Consider the following 18708-nt stretch of genomic DNA (forward strand, 5'->3'; position numbering starts at 1 on the left):
AAAACCCTTGTTCTTTCCTTTGATGTGCTTATTTGCCAGTAAAATTAGGTGCAATATGGCGAGCTAATTGCTTGCAAATTGGAGAGGCAGTTGATGGGCTAGGAGATGGAGCAGCTGCCAGTTTAATCCCTTCACCTGGTGCAGCCCCAAACCCCGAAGCTGGGATTTGAGGTGGTCCCACCACGACAGGGACACACAGAATTGCCATTTCTTCCTGAGAATGAGGGCCAGGGGGTATTTTACTGCCAGAAACCCAGTGTAAATGACGGGATGTCAGGAGCTGGCCCAGTTTTGGATGTGCCTGGTGTCACCCTGGAGAGAAGCTGAGAGAGTTGGGGTTGTTGGAGAAGAGAAGGCTGTGGGGAGACCTTAGAACAGCTTCCAGTGCTGAAAGGGGCTCCAGGAAAGCTGGGGAGGGGCTCTTGATCGGGGGGGGTGGGGACAGGATGAGGGAATGGTTTTCAGCTGCATTAGGGGAGATTGAGATGAGATTTTAGGAAGAAATGTTTTCCTGTGAGGGTGGGGAGGCCCTGGCCCAGGTTGCCCAGAGCAGCGGTGGCTGCCCCATCCCTGGAGGGGTTCAAGGCCAGGTTGGATGGGGCTTGGAGCCCCTGATCCACGGGGTGGAACTGGATGATCTTTAAGGTCTCTTCCAACCCACCATACTATGATTCTATGAAGCTGCACCATGTATACCTGGTGTACCTTATGTATTATATGTGTCCCTGGTGTTGTTACAGAGACTCGAGATGTTTCCCTCTCCCCTGCCAGCTGGGTTACTGCCCATGCCAGCCAAAATGCCCCACCTGCAATTTAAAGAATTCCCAAATAAACCCTTCAAGACAGTATAAAAGTATTCAAACATCTTCAGAGAAGGAGGCAAAGTGAAGGATGGAAAATCCTGCACGTGTAGGACGGCTTGGCTGGAGGTTGGTGACCTGCTCTGTAGAGGGAGGCAGCTTTCAAAGGAAACTGGTTGTAAAGTTTGCCCGGGGCAGGTATGTGTGTGCCAGGGATTTAGGAGGAGTGAAACCCGCCAAGGCAGGAGGAGGCAGCCGATGCCCCTAGCTCAGATGTTCATCACAAAGGTGGGAGCAGCGGAGTTCAGGCAGACTCCGTGTTTCTCCTCTGCCTCCCTGATTTCCTCCTGAGCCACACACCTCGGGCAGCTCCCAGCACGCTCTTGCTTGGAATCAACAGTGCAGAGCCCCGAGGATGAGCAGTTGTGTGCATCCCATGTTTGATCCCTGCAGAAGAAGGTTGAGCAGCTATTTCTAGGCTGCGGAGGCAAGAAATGCATTATAATGAGGAACTGCAGATGCTGCATAGGAGTGAGATTTAGAAGTCAGGGGATTAAGAAGCTCTATAAAGGTGCTGGGCGGATGGTGGGACGAGCAGGGTCAGGGTACCACCGTGCCACGCGGTGCTTCCCTTTGCTGTGGGCTTGCAGGGCCAGTGCTGCTTCTCCAGAGTCGGGCAGGATCCATGTTTTCCATAGGAAGGAGCTGAACTTGACTTAAGGAGCTTGGGCTTGACAGACAAGTCTTTTAGATGTACCACTTCCTTCTAGAGCTTGGGCAGAGAGGTTCCAGTTTAACGTGGGAGGTGAAGAGACAGATTTTGCAGCAGGTCACAGTCAAGGAAGTTTTTGAAATACAGTTTTCCACCTGCTCCTACTTTGCCTCAAATTAGCAAGACCTCCATGGGATTGAAGAATCCAAATTTGCAATTGCTGCTTGATTTCTTGTCCCGACACGGTAGTGAAGAGATGGTGAGTGGTGCCTGAGCTCCCAGGCAGGGACTCTCTGGAAAGCAGGTGTCTCCTAGGCTGCTGACCCCCAGTTTTCAAGGGTGAAATGAGTTTCCCAGTACAGCACCTTGGTTTAGAAGCTTAAACCAAATGTGATGTCCCTCAATCTGTCTGGCAGGCCCAAGAAGCTGACGTTGAAAGGCTACAAGCCGTATTGGTGCACCTTCAAAGATACCTCCATCTCCTGCTATAAAAGCAAAGAGGAATCCAACGGGACTCCTGCACACCAGATGAACCTGAGAGGTAAGAGAAGCATAAGCACAGTTGCATTTTATTACACTAATTGGCTGCTCCTCTGGCATCTTGTTTTCCTCCTGCACCTTTCCTACTGCCTCTCAGTACAAGTAAGACATTGAGAGGCTGGAGCGCGTCCAGAGAAGGGAAGGGAGCTGGGAAAGGCTGGAGCCCAGGGCTTCTGGGAGCGGCTGAGGGACCTGGGGTTGCTTAGGCTGGAGAAGAGGAGGCTGAGGGGAGACCTCATCACTCTGCAGTTCCTGGAATGGAGGTTGTGGAGAGGTTGGTGGTGGGCTCTTCTCCCAATAACAAGTGACAGGACAAGAGGAAATGGCCTGAAGTTGCACCAGGGGAGGTTCAGATTAGATGTTAGGAAAGATTTCTTCACTGAAAGAGTCATGAAGCACTGGCAGAGGCTGCCCAGGGCAGTGATAGAGTCACCATCCCTGGAGGTCTTCAGAAAGCGTGTAGACAAGGCACTTTGGGACATGGTTTAGCAGCCACGGTGCTGTTGGACTGGATGACCTTAGAATTCTTTTCCAACCTTAATGATTCTGTAATTATCTCCTTGGCACGCCATCCTAGAGTTGGATAAATACATTTAAAGGAAGGAGCATGGCTGGGTTTGATAGCAAGGCATGCACTTGGACTTCTAGAAAGTGAGGATGTGGTACATGTGATCCCAAGGCCGCCAGTTCCCCAATACCATGAGAAGACAACTAGCTGTCCTCCTTTTTGTTGTTGGCTATCCAAAAGAATCGAATTCCAATGTCAGAGAGTAAGTTTGAGCTGGACAGAACAGACCATGCTGTTCCTCCACTGCCTTTAATTGTTTTCCTCCTCTCCCTGGTGCTGGTTCTGAGCAGCCTCGCTCAGGCGTTCCCTGCAAGCCTTGCACATGAGCTTTTAAATTCTTGCAGCTGCTGGCCTTTCTTATGTCAAGTTAAACATTCCTTCTCAGCCACCAAACTGCAGAGAGCTCGTTTTTTTTCCCCTATGGAAGCAGGAGCAGATGTGATTGATGCCAAGCGACCTCGGGCTGCGTTCAGAGCAAAGTCTGGCTTGCAGGACCTTTTTGGGAGCTTCTGACATATCTGCTGTGACAGCACTTGCAAAAAATCTCGGAGGCGGTGTTGAAGCGGTGCCCAAGGCTGACTTGGCTGGGTCAGTTCATCACCCCCTGGTGTTTATACAACCGCTCACAGTCCTTTCCAGACACCGAAAGTGAGATGTTCACAGCTCATCACTGGCTATAGCAGCGATGCTCCCGGCTGAAATAGCGTATAGGGCTTTTAGGGTGAGAGTCAGCACCCATCCAGCCACCTTTTCTTGCCCTTTCATGGACATTTCAGAGTCTTGGAGTATTGACAAGCCATCAGGTCCTTTTGAGAGGCCAGGCAGGAGCTGTCAGATGAATCCTGCTGGCACACGTTAGCTTTGGTTTCATTGGTTTCTTCCTTTTTTCCTGTTGCTTGGATAAAGAGATATCTGACATGGTTTTTGTCCCTGCTGTGTAGAGGGTTGGTCCCATCAGAGATGTGGAGCAAATGTCTGCAGCTCCGAGATGCTGTTGGACACCCTTTACCTTTTCATCTCCTTTTTTAGGGTGTTTTTTTTCTCCTTTTTTAAGCATCCTTCTCCACAGCCCTGTTAAACACTGGCTCCCTCATTGCAGGATGTGAAGTTACCCCTGATGTGAACATCTCTGGCCAGAAATTTAACATCAAACTTCTGATTCCGGTGGCGGAGGGAATGAATGAAATCTGGCTTCGCTGCGATAATGTAAGTTTGTTGCTTGGACCAACAACCTCTTTGCCCTTTGCCCACCGTCAGCTTGTGTTTGGCTGTACCGCGTAGCTGGTGTTAATTAAAAGAAATAAGAAAACGTACTCACGTGTGTCTGTGTCTCCATTTTGGGGGGCAGGAGACGCAGTACGCCAGCTGGATGGCCGCATGCCGCCTGGCCTCCAAGGGCAAGACGATGGCCGACAGCTCCTACGGCCTGGAAGTGCAGAACATCCTCTCCTTCCTGAAAATGCAGCACTTGAACCCGGACCCCCAGCTGATCCCCGAACAAATCAACACCGACATCAATCCCGAGTGTCTGGTTTCTCCTCGCTACCTGAAAAAGTACAAGAACAAGCAGGTAGGTGCTCACCCGTTCTCCCGGCACGGTGTTGGTGTGGAGCGGGCTGGCCGTGCGCTCGTTTGGGCAGCAGCCGCTGTTTGGCACCGCGTGTTTGGGATGCTGTCACTTAATCGGATGCACATCGTTACTAAAATGAAACACTGACTGAAATGGGTGGTTGCGGTCCAGCACCTGGAGATGGCACCCACGACCTTAACGATGCCACTTCTTGCGTGACAGTGCAGGTACACAGCCTCGGCAGCGGGAACCGTGCATTTTAAATACATTTAAAATGTATTTACACTTATTTTAAATACATTTTGAGAATGCAGTTTGCCCGAGCAGCAAGTGATGGGCAAGATGCAGCAGCAATGAGACAAAATCAGTCCCCAGTGCTGGGATTAAAGCCCTTTCCCTCACACAGAGCGTGTAGAAATCCTTAGGATCAGCAAAGTTGCAGTTGCTTGCAGTGCTTTATCCAGACTTGGCTGTAACGTGGTTTGCATATTTTCTGTCTTTGCTTTTCCACTACTTTGAAATACCAATCCTTGAAACATTGCTTCATTTTGAGTTGCTGTGGCTCGTGCTTGAACTCCACGCTACATTCGATCCGTGCGTGACAGGGCTGAACTGTTCTGCACTGGAAATAAATGCATGACTTTCTGAAAGCCATTATATGTCAGGACAGAAGGGAAAATAAGGAAGGCATTGCTCCATGGCCTTTTGTGACTTAACCGTTCAGCTGTAGCTCTGCAGCCTGTGTGCTTCGGGCTGGCTGTGGCTAGATATGATTTCTCAGAACCCAGAAGGCGGCTGCAAGTCAGAGAAGCAGGAAAAATATAACTTTTTATTGGCACAGCACAATGATTTCCTGGCAGTGGAGTTATATAGTCCTTATTATTCTTCTGAATAAGCCTTTATATCCACTTGGATGGAGGAGAGGGTGCATAAATATACCGTTTTAACATCTATAATACCTTCTAGGCTTGAACTCGGTAAAAATGGAGGCACCTGGAAAAATATTAGCTCGCAGAACTTGCTTACCATGCAGGTATTCTCATCAAAATTGAACCACGAGGATGAACACGAGCCTTCACGCCGCTCCGTGTCAGGACTGCAGCCACCATGCAAACCTCAGGTCCCTTCCAGACATCAGCTAAAGAGCAGATTTAGGTTTTTCTTTCATGGCCAGACGCAGATTTCACAGCAGCAGAGGTTGTTGCCGGCAGCACGCGGGCTGGCAGGGATGGAGGCTGTGGGAATGCAAGGAATTCAACCACGAGGGTCCCTCTGTGGCCCGACACGGGGTTAGGAGGAGGAGGAGGAGGTTGTGTAGCTCACAGACGGTGCTGAAATGGGAGTTGGCAGTGGGCCTTGTGGAGGATTTATAGAGGCGCTTGGTCCCACACAGAGCCACTCAGGTGGTGTTGGTCCCCACGTGCCGTTGCAGCAGCGCAGGGTTGGCAGGTTGGGTTTGGAGAGTGCCAGATCCTAAATGGAAGAAAAAACAAACCCCAAAATAAACGTGTTCACAGCTCTCAGGTGCTGTACTGGGGTTTGGTGTCGGAGCAGCATACGGCAGCTTTGCAAGGGCAGTGCGTCCTCCTTTCATTGCCCTCCATCCTCCAGCCGATGCTCTTCCTCCAGCCGCTTGTTACCCCAAGCAGCATCCCCATTATTTCTCTGGATATCTCAAATAAAAGGAGCTATTGAGCTAACGAGTCATATCGAGCTACTGAGCTTCTTACTGAGTAAATAGGCTGGAGTCTGTGCAGAGACATGGAGGGAAGTGTGAGGGCATGAGGTTCAACAAGGCCATGTGCAAGGTCCTACACCTGGGTCAGGCCAGTCCCTGGTTTCAATACAGGCTGGGGGATGTGATTAAGAGCAGCCCTGAGGAGAAGGGCTTGGGGTGCTTGTTGATAAGAAGCTCAACATGAACCAGCAATGTGAACTCGAAGCCCGGAAACCAACTGTGTCCTGGGCTGCATGAAAAGCAGCGCGGCCAGCAGGGTGAGGGAGGGGATTCTCCCCCTCCATTCCTCTCTTGTGAGACCTCATCTGGAGTCCTGTGTCCAGTTTTGGAATCCTCAGCATAAGGAGGAGATGGAACTGTTGGAACGGGTCCAGAGGAGGCCACAAAGATGAATAGAGGGCTGGAGAATCTCTGCTCTGAGGACAGGCTGAGAGAGTTGGGCTTGTTCAGCCTGGAGAAGAGAAGGCTCCGAAGAGACCTTACAGCAACCTTCCACTACCCAAAGGAAAGCTGGGGAGGGACTGTTCACAAAGGCTTGGAGTGATAGGATGGGGGGCAATGGGTATAAACTCGAGAGGGACAGAGTTAGGCTAGACATAAGGAGGAATTTCTTCACACTGAGGGTGGGGAGGCCCTGGCCCAGGTTGCCCAGAGCAGGGATGGCTGCTCCATCCCTGGAGGGGTTCAAGGCCAGGTTGGATGGAGCCTTGGGCAGCTTGATCTAGTGGGAGGTTGGAACTAGATGATCTTTAAGGTCCCTTCTAGCCCAGGCTATTGTGTGATTCTATGGATTCTCCTCTTGCAGCTTCACTCTCCCCTTCATCCACCAGCAGGACCAAAACCAATTCAGGACCAAACCATCTCTCCGCAATGCCAGCCACCCAGGACCCCACCGGTTCTCAGGCAGGGCTGGCACGAGGGAAAACCTCTGCTCTCTTGTTCCCTCACATTCACCTTGGCTGCTTTTCTGCCTAAGAAATTGTGCATGTGGTGGTTTTTTTTTTGCTTGAACTTTCGGTTTGCAGTTAATTTACACTTTTTCTTTGCTTTGTTGCCATATTTCTGATTGCTTTTTTTTTCTTTCTGCCTCCTTTTCTTGGTTTTCTTTTCGCCTTGCCATCTACAGCCAGGCTATGTAAGAGACTTGGTAAGTGACAGCAACAATAAAATTATGATGAATGTAAGATAAAATAGTTTAGAACCCCTTTGGTTTAGAGAATAGCAATGAAAAGACTAACAAAACCTACACCCTCCCTGAGAAACTTGGGCCCGGTTTGCTTTTTCTAATGGTCCCCAGTGATTTATGTTGCGAAACTGGAAACCCTACACCAGAAATCTGCCCCGCTGTTTGCTCACATCCTGCGTCTTAAACTAAATGAGCCTGAGCGGCTCTTTGCCTCCAGACAGCTCAGATCTATATTTGCTTTTATGCGTCTGGAGACACGAAGCAGAAGCAGCTCCGTGTTTATCAGCTGTGGTCGCAGGCTTTGAGCAGCTGTAGCTGAAATAAGACCTCAGGGTAGAAATTATCGATTGTCTGCGTTGATCATAACCACGCTGGCTCCCAAATGCCTCGCGAGTCGTTACCTGTTTGCGTGGCGTTCGGGGTGACGCTAACGAACCCCCTGGCCTAAAGCCGGTGTGTCTCGCTGCCTGCAGATCACAGCCCGTATCCTGGAAGCCCACCAGAACGTCGCTCAGATGAGTCTCATCGAGGCGAAGATGCGGTTTATTCAAGCTTGGCAGTCGCTGCCAGAGTTCGGCATCACGCATTTCATTGCAAGGTCGGTGGGTCCGCTGGGCAGAGCAGGAGGGATTTGATGAGTAAACACATGGAGTACATTAAACCCTTACCTGGAGGAGTTGCGGTGGAACTGGAATTAAGAGCATTAATTGCATCAACCGATAAAACCGATGTTACAAGTTAACTCAGCTGCTGAATTTAACATGTGTAGCTGCGTATCTTGGATGTGCCCTAATGAATCCCCAATTATTAATCCCGTATTGCAGGTTCCAGGGGGGCAAGAAGGAGGAGCTGATCGGCATTGCCTACAATCGGCTGATACGGATGGACGCGAGCACGGGTGACGCCGTCAAAACCTGGCGGTTCAGCAACATGAAGCAGTGGAACGTGAACTGGGAGATTAAAATGGTGAGCCAGTGTTCTACACCTCGACTGCTTCCCTGGCTCCTGATGGCGAGACAGGCGCTGCTCTCCAGGGTTTTTTAAGTTCACTTCCCAAGTCGGCTTTTCGAAAGTCAGGTTTTCCCATCACTGATTTCTGAAGCGTGTCCCGTCCAGCTGCATCATTGTAATACAGGACAAGAGGAAACGGCCTCAAGTTGCACCAGGGGAGGTTTAGATTGGATAGTAGGAAAAATTTCTGTACTGAAAGAGCGGTGAAACATTGGGCCAGACTGCCCAGGGAAACAGTGGAGTCTCCGTCCCTGGAGGTGTTCAAAGAACGTGTAGATGTCGCATTTTAGGAGATGGTTTAGCAGGCACAGTGGTGTTGGGCTGCTGGTTGGACTGGATGATCTTAGAGGTCTTTTGCAACCCTAATGATTCTATATAGTTTTTCCTCTCCCCTCTTCCACTCTCTTAGGAATTGTCCTAATGGCTGGTAGAGTTGAGACTGACCCTTAAAAAGAAGAGAAGTAGCAAATCTTTAATGCAGCCGGTTACACACTTAATGCTAATGATTTTTTCCAGTCTCTGAACTTATAAAGGCAAGTAAATAAAATCAGACTTCAGAACTGATGCTCAGGCTTGATACTAACCAGTAACATAAATGTACTGAGCCTTATCCATACTAAAATTCATTTTATTTGCAGTACATAGAATCGTCGAATGATTTGGGTTGTAAGGGGTATCAAAGATCATCCAGTTCCACGCCCTGCAAGGGCAGGGACACCTCCCACTGGGTCAGGCTGCTCAAAGCCTTGAACACCTCCAGGGATGGAGCTTCCCTGGGCAACCTGGGCCAGGGCCTCCCCATCCTCATTGTGAAGAACTTCTTTCTACTGTCTAATTTAAATCTCCTCCCTTCCAGTTTAAAGCAGTTCCTTGTCATCCTGTCACTCCAGGCCCTTGTAAAAAGCCCCTCCCCAGCTTTCCTGGACCCCCTTTCAGCACTGGAAGCTTCTCTAAAGTCTCCTCGGAACCTTCTCTTCTCCAGGCTGAACAACCCCAACTCTCTCAGCCTGCCCTCAGAGCAGAGGTGCTCCAGCTCTCAGATCATCTTGGTGGCTCTTGACTTTTGTTCAGCTAATGAAAAGCAACAGCAGACCCTTCACTAGGCTCCGAGATGGGCTTTTACCCCACTGGTACATTTGGATGCACAACATTTTTGTGCTCCTTTTTAGCACAAGGCCCAGTGAAAATTGCCAGGGATACGCGAGGGCCGTTCTCCTGCGGTTTGCAGCTCATTAAGAGTTGCTGGTGAAATCATTCAGCTTCCCCTCTGCCTCAATTTCTTTGTTTTGACCCAGTGGCAAACCCCAATGTCCCAATTATTCAGCTCAGATACTCCGCTGGGAATCTGCCTCCCTCCTACAGAGCTGTCAGTGATGGGGTAACAAAAACATCAGGGGCATCAATAACTGGAGGGTCTATTCAGTCACTCCAAAATGAGCTCCCCGGGGCCCCATAAAATGTTTCTGTGGGCAAACTGCAACTTATAAAACCAGAACACACTCGCAGGGAAACGTGGAAAGAAATTCCAGCCCTTGGCAGGTCTGTGCCCGGTCTCTTGTTCCTCTTGAAGCGAGGAAGATGTCGTCATGTGCTCACTGCCAAGAGGTGCAGACACGCTGGGTAATTATCTCTGAGTCAGGGGAGAATAAAAGATGTAATGGTGATTTAAAGAAAGAAAGAGAACATTCAATTCAAAAAATCCATTTTAAAAAAGCAATAAAAGGTATTTATGTATCTAAACATTTTAACAATAATCTCAGAATCATAGAATAACTTGAGTTGGAAGGGGCTCATAGGGATCATCGGGTCCAAATCATCATTTTCATTGCTGGTTTTAGCTTATGTAACAGAAAAAGGCATCTGGTTTAACAAAAAAGAGATAGGAAACTGGGGTTGTTTCACCTGGAGAAGAGGAGGCTGAGGGGGGACCTCATCGCTCTCTGCAACTCCTGGAAAGGAGGTTCTGGAGAGGTGGTGTTGGTCTCTTCTCCCATGTAACAAGGGACAGGATGAGAGTAAATGGCCTCAAGTTGTACCAAGGGGGATTTAGATTGGATATGAGGAAACGTTACTTCACTGAAAGGGTTCTGAAGCCCTGGCAGAGGCTGCCCAGAGCAGTGGTGGAGTCTCCATCCCTGGAGGGGTTCAAAAAATGTGTAGACGTGTGGCACTTGAGGACACAGTTCAGCAGGCACGGTGCTGTTGGGCTGACAGGTGGACTGGATGAGCTGAGAGGTCTTTTCCAACCTTAATGATTCCCTGGTTCTATGATTAAGAAGGGAAGAGCGTGTCAGTGTAGCCCCTTTGGGAAGGGGCCAGTGAGACTCACCCCTGTGGCTTTGCCCTCTAGGTGACAGTGGAATTTGCCGACGACGTCCGGGTGTCCTTCATTTGCACGGAGGTGGATTGCAAAGTGGTGCACGAGTTCATCGGTGGCTACATCTTCTTGTCGACGCGAGCGAAAGATCAGAACGAGAGTTTAGACGAAGAGATGTTCTACAAACTGACCAGCGGTTGGGTGTGAGTCCCACGTACTGTTCACCGAGAGGAAACCCCATGGCCATATTAATATTTAACTTTAAAAAGCTGTCCTTTGAAATATGCTGCTTAATAAAGTAAGCTTGAAATGTATCTTTTTTTTATCATGAAAGTTTTTGCATTACCAGACCAGTTAATCTGTGTGCACTAATGAGCACTTCTGTTGATTTGCTATAACAAGACTGGGCCGGGTGATTCTGCCGCCGGATCCAGAACCGATGGGCAGATCAGAGTGAGATTTGACTGACTTAAGTAGCCAATTTTTTATGAGAACTCTAAGCCATCTTCTCGTGAAGCCATCCAGGGCTTAACCTATATGAAGTCTATTTATCATGATTAATGCATGAGTGTTTTCTTTTTTTTCTTCGTGTTTTCATCCTGTACATTCGTCCCGTTTGGAAGTCGCCCTCCCTATAGGTAGAGTTGCCCTCCCTCCCTTACACTACATCCACCAGGACTGATTTCAGGTGCCTGACACGACTCTGCCGACCTTTGTGGCCTCGAAGGCGACCTTCTGTTAGTCTGTTATAGCTTGGTTTTATTTGTTAACTTTTGCCTTTTGATAATCATTTATATTGTCTTTTTTTTTTTAATGTTATTTTATTTTTACACCGTATTGTATTACGACACGTTTAGTATTCACCAGCATAGTCACTGTTCTGCCTATGATATGCAAACATTTTTCATTACGATATGAAGTAAAGGTCTATGAAGTACAGTTTGTGTAACTAATGTAAAAAACGAAACACAAATTTTATAATATTGTACAGTTTTTTTAACTAGTGTCACAAGCCTGCTAGGATATCGCGTAGATCTGGCGTAGCAGCTTTAACTAGAATGTGCCTGGAAGGGGGAAGGGGAGAAACCAAGAAACACACAAAAAAATACCAATTCCAGTCCAGTAAATTTTTATCTACGTTAAGTAGGATTTCAGAGCTGTGCCTCAACACCGTCAGTACCTGATACTGGGGCCAGGACATCCCCGTTCGTTAAGCCAGCCCAGCATTAACACTAATGGGGAACCATCTCCTGCCCCGCCTAACGAGGAGTAACCAGTGTTGCGTTGCTGTAGTCTGTGGTTTGAAGACTATGTACAAATGCATTTTATTTTAAATAAAAGTCAAATCTTTTATTTAATATTCAGCTGGTTGAATATTATTTTATTTAATATTCTTTCCTGGGTTTTGTGGTTCTAGTGCCCACAGCAACTCCCGTGTGATACAGCCACGCTGTGCCAGCCTCCCGCTGGCTTCTCCCAAGCTTGCAGAAACAAAACACCACAGGGATGGGGCAGGAGAGCCCAACGCAACAGCAGGTCAAGAAGGGGGTTCTCCCCCTCTATACCTCCCTCATGAGACCCCACCTGGTGTCCTGTGTCCAGTTCTGGAATCCCCAGCATAAGGAGGAGATGGGACTGTTGGTGTGAGTCCAGAGGAGGCCGCGGAGATGATCTGAGGGCTGGAGAACCTCTGCTGTAAGACCAGGCTGAGAGAGTTGGGGTTGTTCAGCCTGGAGAAGAGAAAGCTCTGAAGAGACCTTAGAGCAGCTTCCAGCACTGAAAGGGGCTCCAGGAAAGCTGGGGAGGGACTTTTTACAAGGGCCTGGAGTGACAGGACAAGGGGGAATGGCTTTAAATGGGAAGGGGGAAGATTTAGACTAGACATGAGGAAATTCTTCACAATGAGGGTGGGGAGGCCCTGGCCCAGGTTGCCCAGAGCAGGGGTGGCTGCCCCATCCCTGGAGGGGTTCAAGGCCAGGTTGGATGGGGCTTGGAGCCCCTGATCCAGTGGGAGGTGTCCCTGCCCATGGCAGGGGTGGGACTGGATGGGCTTTGAGGTCCCTTCCAACCCAAACCATTCTATGATCCTATGAGGTGCTCAGGCATCTGGTTTAGTTGTGGACAGGGACTTGATGATCTCAAAGGTCTTTTCCAACCAAGCGATTCTATAAAAGCAGGGAAGTTCCAACAGCAGCGGGTGATTTCCACCACTCCTTGGTCCCATTGCAAACGGGACTGCAGCCAGGGCAGAGGTGTGCTGGGGATGTGCCAGGATGCTCCCAACCCTGCCCTACGCCCGCGGGCTTGTTCTTTGGGTGCTGACAAGTCCAGGCTGCGGTGGAAGGCACGCGAGTGGAGGAGTGGCCGGCACACGCCAGGCAGGAGGTGCCAGGATCTTAGAATGATAGAATCATAGAACCACCAGGTTGGAAAAGACCCACTGGATCATCGAGTCCAACCATCCCCATCAATCACTAACCCATGTCCCTCAGCGCCTCGTCCACCCGTGCCTTAAACCCCTCCAGGGAAGGGGACTCAACCCCCTCCCTGGGCAGCCTCTGCCACTGCCCAATGACCCTTTCCATGAAAAACTTTTTCCTCACGTCCAGCCTGACCCTCCCCTGGTGGAGCTTGAGGCCATTCCCTCTCGTCCTGTCCCCTGTCCCTTGGGAGAAGAGCCCAGCTCCCTCCTCTCCACAACCTCCTTTCAGGTAGTTGCAGAGAGCAATGAGGTCTCCCCTCAGCCTCCTCTTCTCCAGGATAAACACCCCCAGCTCTCTCAGCCGTTCCTCATAAGGCCTGTTCTCCAGCCCCTTCACCAGCTTCATTCTCTCCTCTGGACTCGCTCCAGAGCCTCAACATCCTCCTTGTGGTGAGGGGCCCAGAACTGAACACAGGATTCGAGGAGCGGTCTCACCAGTGCCGAGCCCAGAGGGAGAAGAACCTCCCTGGCCCTGCTGGTCACGCCGTTTCTCGGGTGGATGAGGGACTCTGAGGCAGTGAAGCTGTGCCTGGCCTGGAACAGCAAGGAAAGCTGGGATGGCTCCTTAAAAACCACAGAGCTCCCATTTCACAGCCTGAGGTTATGCGGGATGGGCAGGTGAATCGGACAGACTGGAAAGATGGAGGGGGGAGGGGGGGGGGGAAGAAGATGCGTCTCCCTGCTGTCTGTCTGTCCATCCATCCCCAGCTGCCTCCGCAGAGCTCTGCTACGCGGAATAGGGACCTGATTGCAGGCGAGGGAGGCAAAAAAGGCAGGAAATGCTGAGCAGCAAAGCAAAGGAGGCCGGGGAAGGGGCATGGGAAGGCAGAAGCTGCTTCCATCCACAGCCCTTCCCCACACGGCCCCCTGAGGGCGGGAGCCGGGAGCGGCTGGGGGGGAAGCGGGGAGCGAGGGGGTTGCGGGGAACTTCAAGGTGATCCAAAGGAGCCTGCCGGGTTTTCTAGGATGTCTTTCCCTTCTCCTTGGATGAAAAGATCCAATGAAAGAAGAGGAGGCTGAGGGGAGACCTCATTGCTCTCTGCAGCTCCCTGAAAGGAGGTTGTGGAGAGGAGGGAGCTGGGCTCTTCTCCCAGGTGACGGGACAGGACGAGAGGGAATGGCCTCAAGCTCCACCAGGGGAGGGTCAGGCTGGACATCAGGAAAAAATTCTTCACAGAAAGGGTGATTGGTCCCTGGCAGAGGCTGCCCAGGGAGGGGGTTGAGTCCCCTTCCCTGGAGGGGTTTAAGGGACGGGTGGACGAGGTGCTGAGGGACATGGGTTAGTGATTGACGGGAATGGTTGGACTCAGTGATCTGGTGGGTCTCTTCCAACCTGGTCATTCTATGATTCTATGATTCTAAATCAAGTCATTGGAGTGGAGGGGGCAGGGGAGGGAAAACAAACTGTGGTTTACCTAAAATCTGGAGAAACACCAGATAAAACAGAGCACAACGCTAATCGCAAGCTCTGGGCTGGCCAGTACGGATGGGAATTGCCACATGTCTGAGATGACGTGGGGAGGGAGGTGAGAGCTGGAGCGCAAGGGAGGGGATGGACGGCCCAGCCCAGGGACAAATGGCAGCAAGCAGACATGAGACAAGGAAGATCATAGAATCATGGAATGGTTTGGGTTGGAAGGGACCTCAAAGCCCATCCAGTCCCACCCCTGCCATGGGCAGGGACACCTCCCACTGGATCAGGGGCTCCAAGCCCCATCCAGCCTGGCCTTGAACCCCTCCAGGGATGGGGCAGCCATGACCTCCCTGGGCAGCCTGGGCCTGGGCCTCCCCCTCCTCAGCGTGAAGAAATTCTTCCTCATGTCTAGTCTAAACCTGCCCTTCTCCAGGCCCCTCATCCTATCACTCCAGGCCTTTGTAAACAGTCCCTCTTCTGCTTTCTTCTAGGCCCCTTCAGGTGCTGGAAGGTTGGTGCTCCATCTCCTTCTTACGCTGAGGATTCCAAAACTGGACACAACACTCCAGACGAGGTCTCACAAGAGAGGAATAAAGGGGCAGGATCCCCTCCCTCGCCCTGCTGGCCACGCTGCTTTTGATGCAGCCCAGGATACAATCATCCCTCTGGGTTGCCAGCGCCCGTTGCCGGCTCATGTCGAGCTTTTCAGCACCCCAAAGTCCTCCTCCACAGGGCTGCTCTCAATCACATCATCCCCCAGTCTCTACTGAAACCAGGGATTGCCCCGACCCTGTTGCAGGACCTTGTGCTTGGCCTCGTTGAAGCTCATGATGTTCTCACAGTCCCACTTCTGCTGCTTCTCCAAGCCCCTCTGGATGCCATCCCGTCCTTCTGGTGCGGCCACTCCACCACTCAGCTTGGTGTCATCTGCAAACTTGCTGAGGGTGCCCTCGATCTCACTGTCAATATCATTGATGAAGATATTAAACAGCACTTTATTCTCTTTTTTGGATCGTAGCCTTTTGCTCCACTGCTTCTCTCACAGCCAGCAGTCACTGGTGGAGCGACGCCGAGTCAAAGGGAAACCACGATGCGGTGGGTGCAGAGGGTTTCCAGCGATGTGCGGGGCAGAGGTGTCAGAAGCCAGGTGGGATTGGCTGTGTTTGGGCATCAAAGCCAGCAACGGAGATCACAGAATCATAGAATCATGGGACAGTTTGGGTTGGAAGGGACCTTAAAGATCTTCTGGTTGCAACTCCCTGCCACGGGCAGGGACTCTCGATGATCTGATGGGTCTTTTCCAACCTGGTGATTCCACGATTCTATGACAACGTCCCACCAGACCAGGCTGCATGAAGAGGGTCAACCTGAATCCCACTTCCCGCAGAACCAGCGCTGAATCATGCAAAGGAGACATGGAGGTTTGTCCTGCTGATGCAGGGAAATCTGGTTGCGGTTGGCCCCTTTGGGTAAACAAAAAAGTAAACTGAATTAAAAGCAATAACAGATGCAGAGAGAAACCAGCCCGTGGGTGTCCACAGTGCCTGGGGTGACTCAGCCTCGGGGAGGAAGAGCAGGAACCGCCTGCCATCCACAAGCCACTGGCTGCCCCAGGGAAAGAAGAATTATCTCCAACTATTTGGATAAACACTTGATGGGAAGGGAGGTTCAGAGCCAACAGCGCTGCTTGAACCCCAGTTTAAGCAAATCAATCAGCAGAGGTGCCTTAAATCAGGATTAGCCCAGCCTTCCAACAGCAGGAAGGGCCATGGGGATGGATGCTCCTCCTCTGCCAGCCCTCCCGTAGGAGCTTGAGGGGGGGAAACAAAACAATAAATCACTTCATGGAAAGGTACTGATGCAAACCAGCTGCCAGGGTGAAAACCCACTCCACTTCATGCACACCAGGGATTTGCACGCCTGCCCGACTGAGGGATCAGCTAGGATGTTGGGTAGGATTCATACAGCTTTTTCAGCCTCAAGTAATTCAATCCCGTGTAGATGAGGCAGTCACAGAGTGGTTTGGAAGCAGGAACAGCAGAGGTTTGTACAGAGGGGAGATTCGTGGACCCGCAGGGATTTTGAAAGAGAAGGAAAGAAGAAATATCTCCAAAACAAGGAGGGGGTGAAAGCTGCACAGCCTGGGAACGGAGTATCTCGCTGCCATGGATGATGGAAAGAGGACATTTGGGGAAACCATTGATTTGGGGGGGGACACAGGCACCTCCCAAATTTGTAGAATCATGGAACGGTTTGGGTTGGGAGGAACCTTGAAGCTCATCCAGTCCCACCCCTGTCCTGGGCAGGGACACCTCCCGCTGGATCAGGGGCTCCAAGCCCCATCCAACCTGGCCTTGAAACCCTCCAGGGATGGGGCAGCCACCCCTGCTCTGGGCAACCTGGGCCAGGGCCTCCCCACTCTCACAGCAAAACATTTCTTCCTAAGATCTCACCTCAATCTCTCCTCTTTCAGCTGAAAACCATTCCCCTCACCCTCTTCCTGCCCTCCCTGATCCAGAGCCCCTCCCCAGCTTTCCTGGAGCCCCTTTCAGGACTGGAAGCTGCTCTAAGGTCTCCCTTCTCTTCAGGCTGAACAAGCCCAACTCCCTCATCCTGCCCACGCACAGGAGCTGCTTCAGCCCTTGGATCATCTCCGTGGCCTCCTCTGGACTCACTCCAACAGTTCCATGTCCTTCCTGTGCTGAGGACTCCAGAACTGGACACCGGGCTCCAGATGAGGTCTCACAGAGCAGGGCAGAAGGGCAGAATCCCCTCCCTCCCTGCTGGTCCCACTGCCTTGGATGCAGCCCAGGACATGCCTGGTTTCTGGGCTGTTAGAGCACATTGCCGGCTCATGTCAACCTTTTCATCCACCAACACCCCAAGTCCTTCTCTTCAGGTCTACTCTCAACCCATTAATTCCCAGTGCTCCTACTCCAGGAGGATGCAAGTGCCTTTCCCAGCCTCTCCAAGCTTCTTACTTCATCGAGCATCGGGGGACAGGTGGGGCTGGGATCAGCAATACCTTTCACCCTGCCCTGCCTGAGCTGGTAAGAGGTCCTCTGGGCAGCCAGGGCACCAGGGATTTACCCAGGATTTAGCAGGGACTCAGGAAACCCAGACCAGGTGTTGCCACCGCCAGCCAGGATCCATCCCAGAGACGAAACCACATGCAGATGTGAGTTGCCTGCTTCGATCTGGCTGCCGACAAACCATAGAATCACAGAATCACCAGCTTGGAAGAGACCCATTGCATCATGGAGTCCAACCCTTGCATCGTGGCTGCATTACCAGAGCCCTCATCTCCAGTGCAGGAAAGGAGGGTGAAGAGCCAGAGCTCCTGGCGGTGGCTCCGACTCAGACGGCAGGAGCGGTTTCATCAGCCTAATTAAATTCAGACCGATCGGTGACCACACTTGCACAGCTCAAAACCTTTCTGGATACCAGAGGGGGTGTTTATTTGTTTGCTTTGAGCATCATAAAAGCACTGTACGCTTTTATTTGTGGCACTGAGGCACTAAAGAGATAAAAATTCTATAAATATCTGCTGGATGTTATAGATTTTAGAAAGAAAAATTACCTCCCCGCTTGCATCTCTTCCCGTAAGCACCAGTGCAGCGCGGTCCAGGCAGCTCAGCCTCGCGCCTGCTCCCGTTTCGATTGGCATCCCAGCCTTTCCTTTGAAATCCCTTGCATCCCTCCAGCTGTTCGACATATTTTAGGCTTGATCCTCCCCCAAGAAACTTTGGTTTCTCTTAACTCCCTCGTCTGGTTTTCATAACTGCAGAAGAGAGACGGGGACGATTCCCAGGGTGTTATCGAGGCCGCGGGGCTGCGATGCCTCAGGGATGCAAACCTGGACCCTTCCCCATGTTAGAAGCCGAGGAAAAACATGCTGAGGGGTTGGGGAGGGAGGGGATGGGAAACACCGGTTTAAGAAGAATTAAATATCCCAACGTGTCAAATTTGCCCTGAAAAGATGAAAGAGGGGAGATTCAGAGAATCTGTGTTGCTGTTGAATGTAACAGCAATTTTTTTTTGCTTTCATATGCAGCATTGAGATGAGAATAGGGATTTTAATGGGGATTTTAGGATCCCTACAGGGAAGCTGGGGAGGGGCTTTTGATCAGGGAGGGCAGGGATAGGATGAGGGGGAATGGTTTTAAGCTGAACGAGGGGAGATCAAGATGAGATCTTAGGAAGAAATGTTTCCCAGGCTGCCCAGAGCAGGGGTGGCTGCCCCATCCCTGGAGAGGTTCAAGGCCAGGTTGGATGGGGCTTGGAGCCCCTGATCCAGTGGGAGGTGTCCCTGCCCAGGGCAGGGGTGGGACTGGCTGGGCTTTGAGGTCCCTTCCAACCCAAACCATTCC

General features: G+C 51.0%; 1 protein-coding gene across 5 annotated transcripts in view; it reads left to right on the plus strand.

Moving 5' to 3' along the window:
• Nucleotides 1–11806, plus strand: part of FERMT2 (FERM domain containing kindlin 2) — a 59520-nt gene extending 47714 nt beyond the window's left edge. For 3 of the 5 annotated variants that reach the window (XM_069856822.1, XM_069856820.1, XM_069856824.1), the window contains 7 exons: nucleotides 1929–2053; nucleotides 3720–3826; nucleotides 3969–4190; nucleotides 7055–7075; nucleotides 7588–7712; nucleotides 7939–8080; nucleotides 10476–11806. In XM_069856822.1, the coding sequence (XP_069712923.1) occupies nucleotides 1929–2053; nucleotides 3720–3826; nucleotides 3969–4190; nucleotides 7055–7075; nucleotides 7588–7712; nucleotides 7939–8080; nucleotides 10476–10649 (916 nt within the window). In that variant the 3' untranslated portion in view covers nucleotides 10650–11806. The remainder of the gene's footprint in view (nucleotides 1–1928; nucleotides 2054–3719; nucleotides 3827–3968; nucleotides 4191–7054; nucleotides 7076–7587; nucleotides 7713–7938; nucleotides 8081–10475) is intronic. The other 2 variants (XM_069856821.1, XM_069856823.1) reach the window with 1 other exon arrangement.
• Nucleotides 11807–18708: the final 6902 nt, after the last annotated feature.

Source organism: Phaenicophaeus curvirostris, chromosome 5 (assembly GCF_032191515.1).
Source record: "Phaenicophaeus curvirostris isolate KB17595 chromosome 5, BPBGC_Pcur_1.0, whole genome shotgun sequence".
Lineage (NCBI taxonomy): Eukaryota > Metazoa > Chordata > Aves > Cuculiformes > Cuculidae > Phaenicophaeus > Phaenicophaeus curvirostris.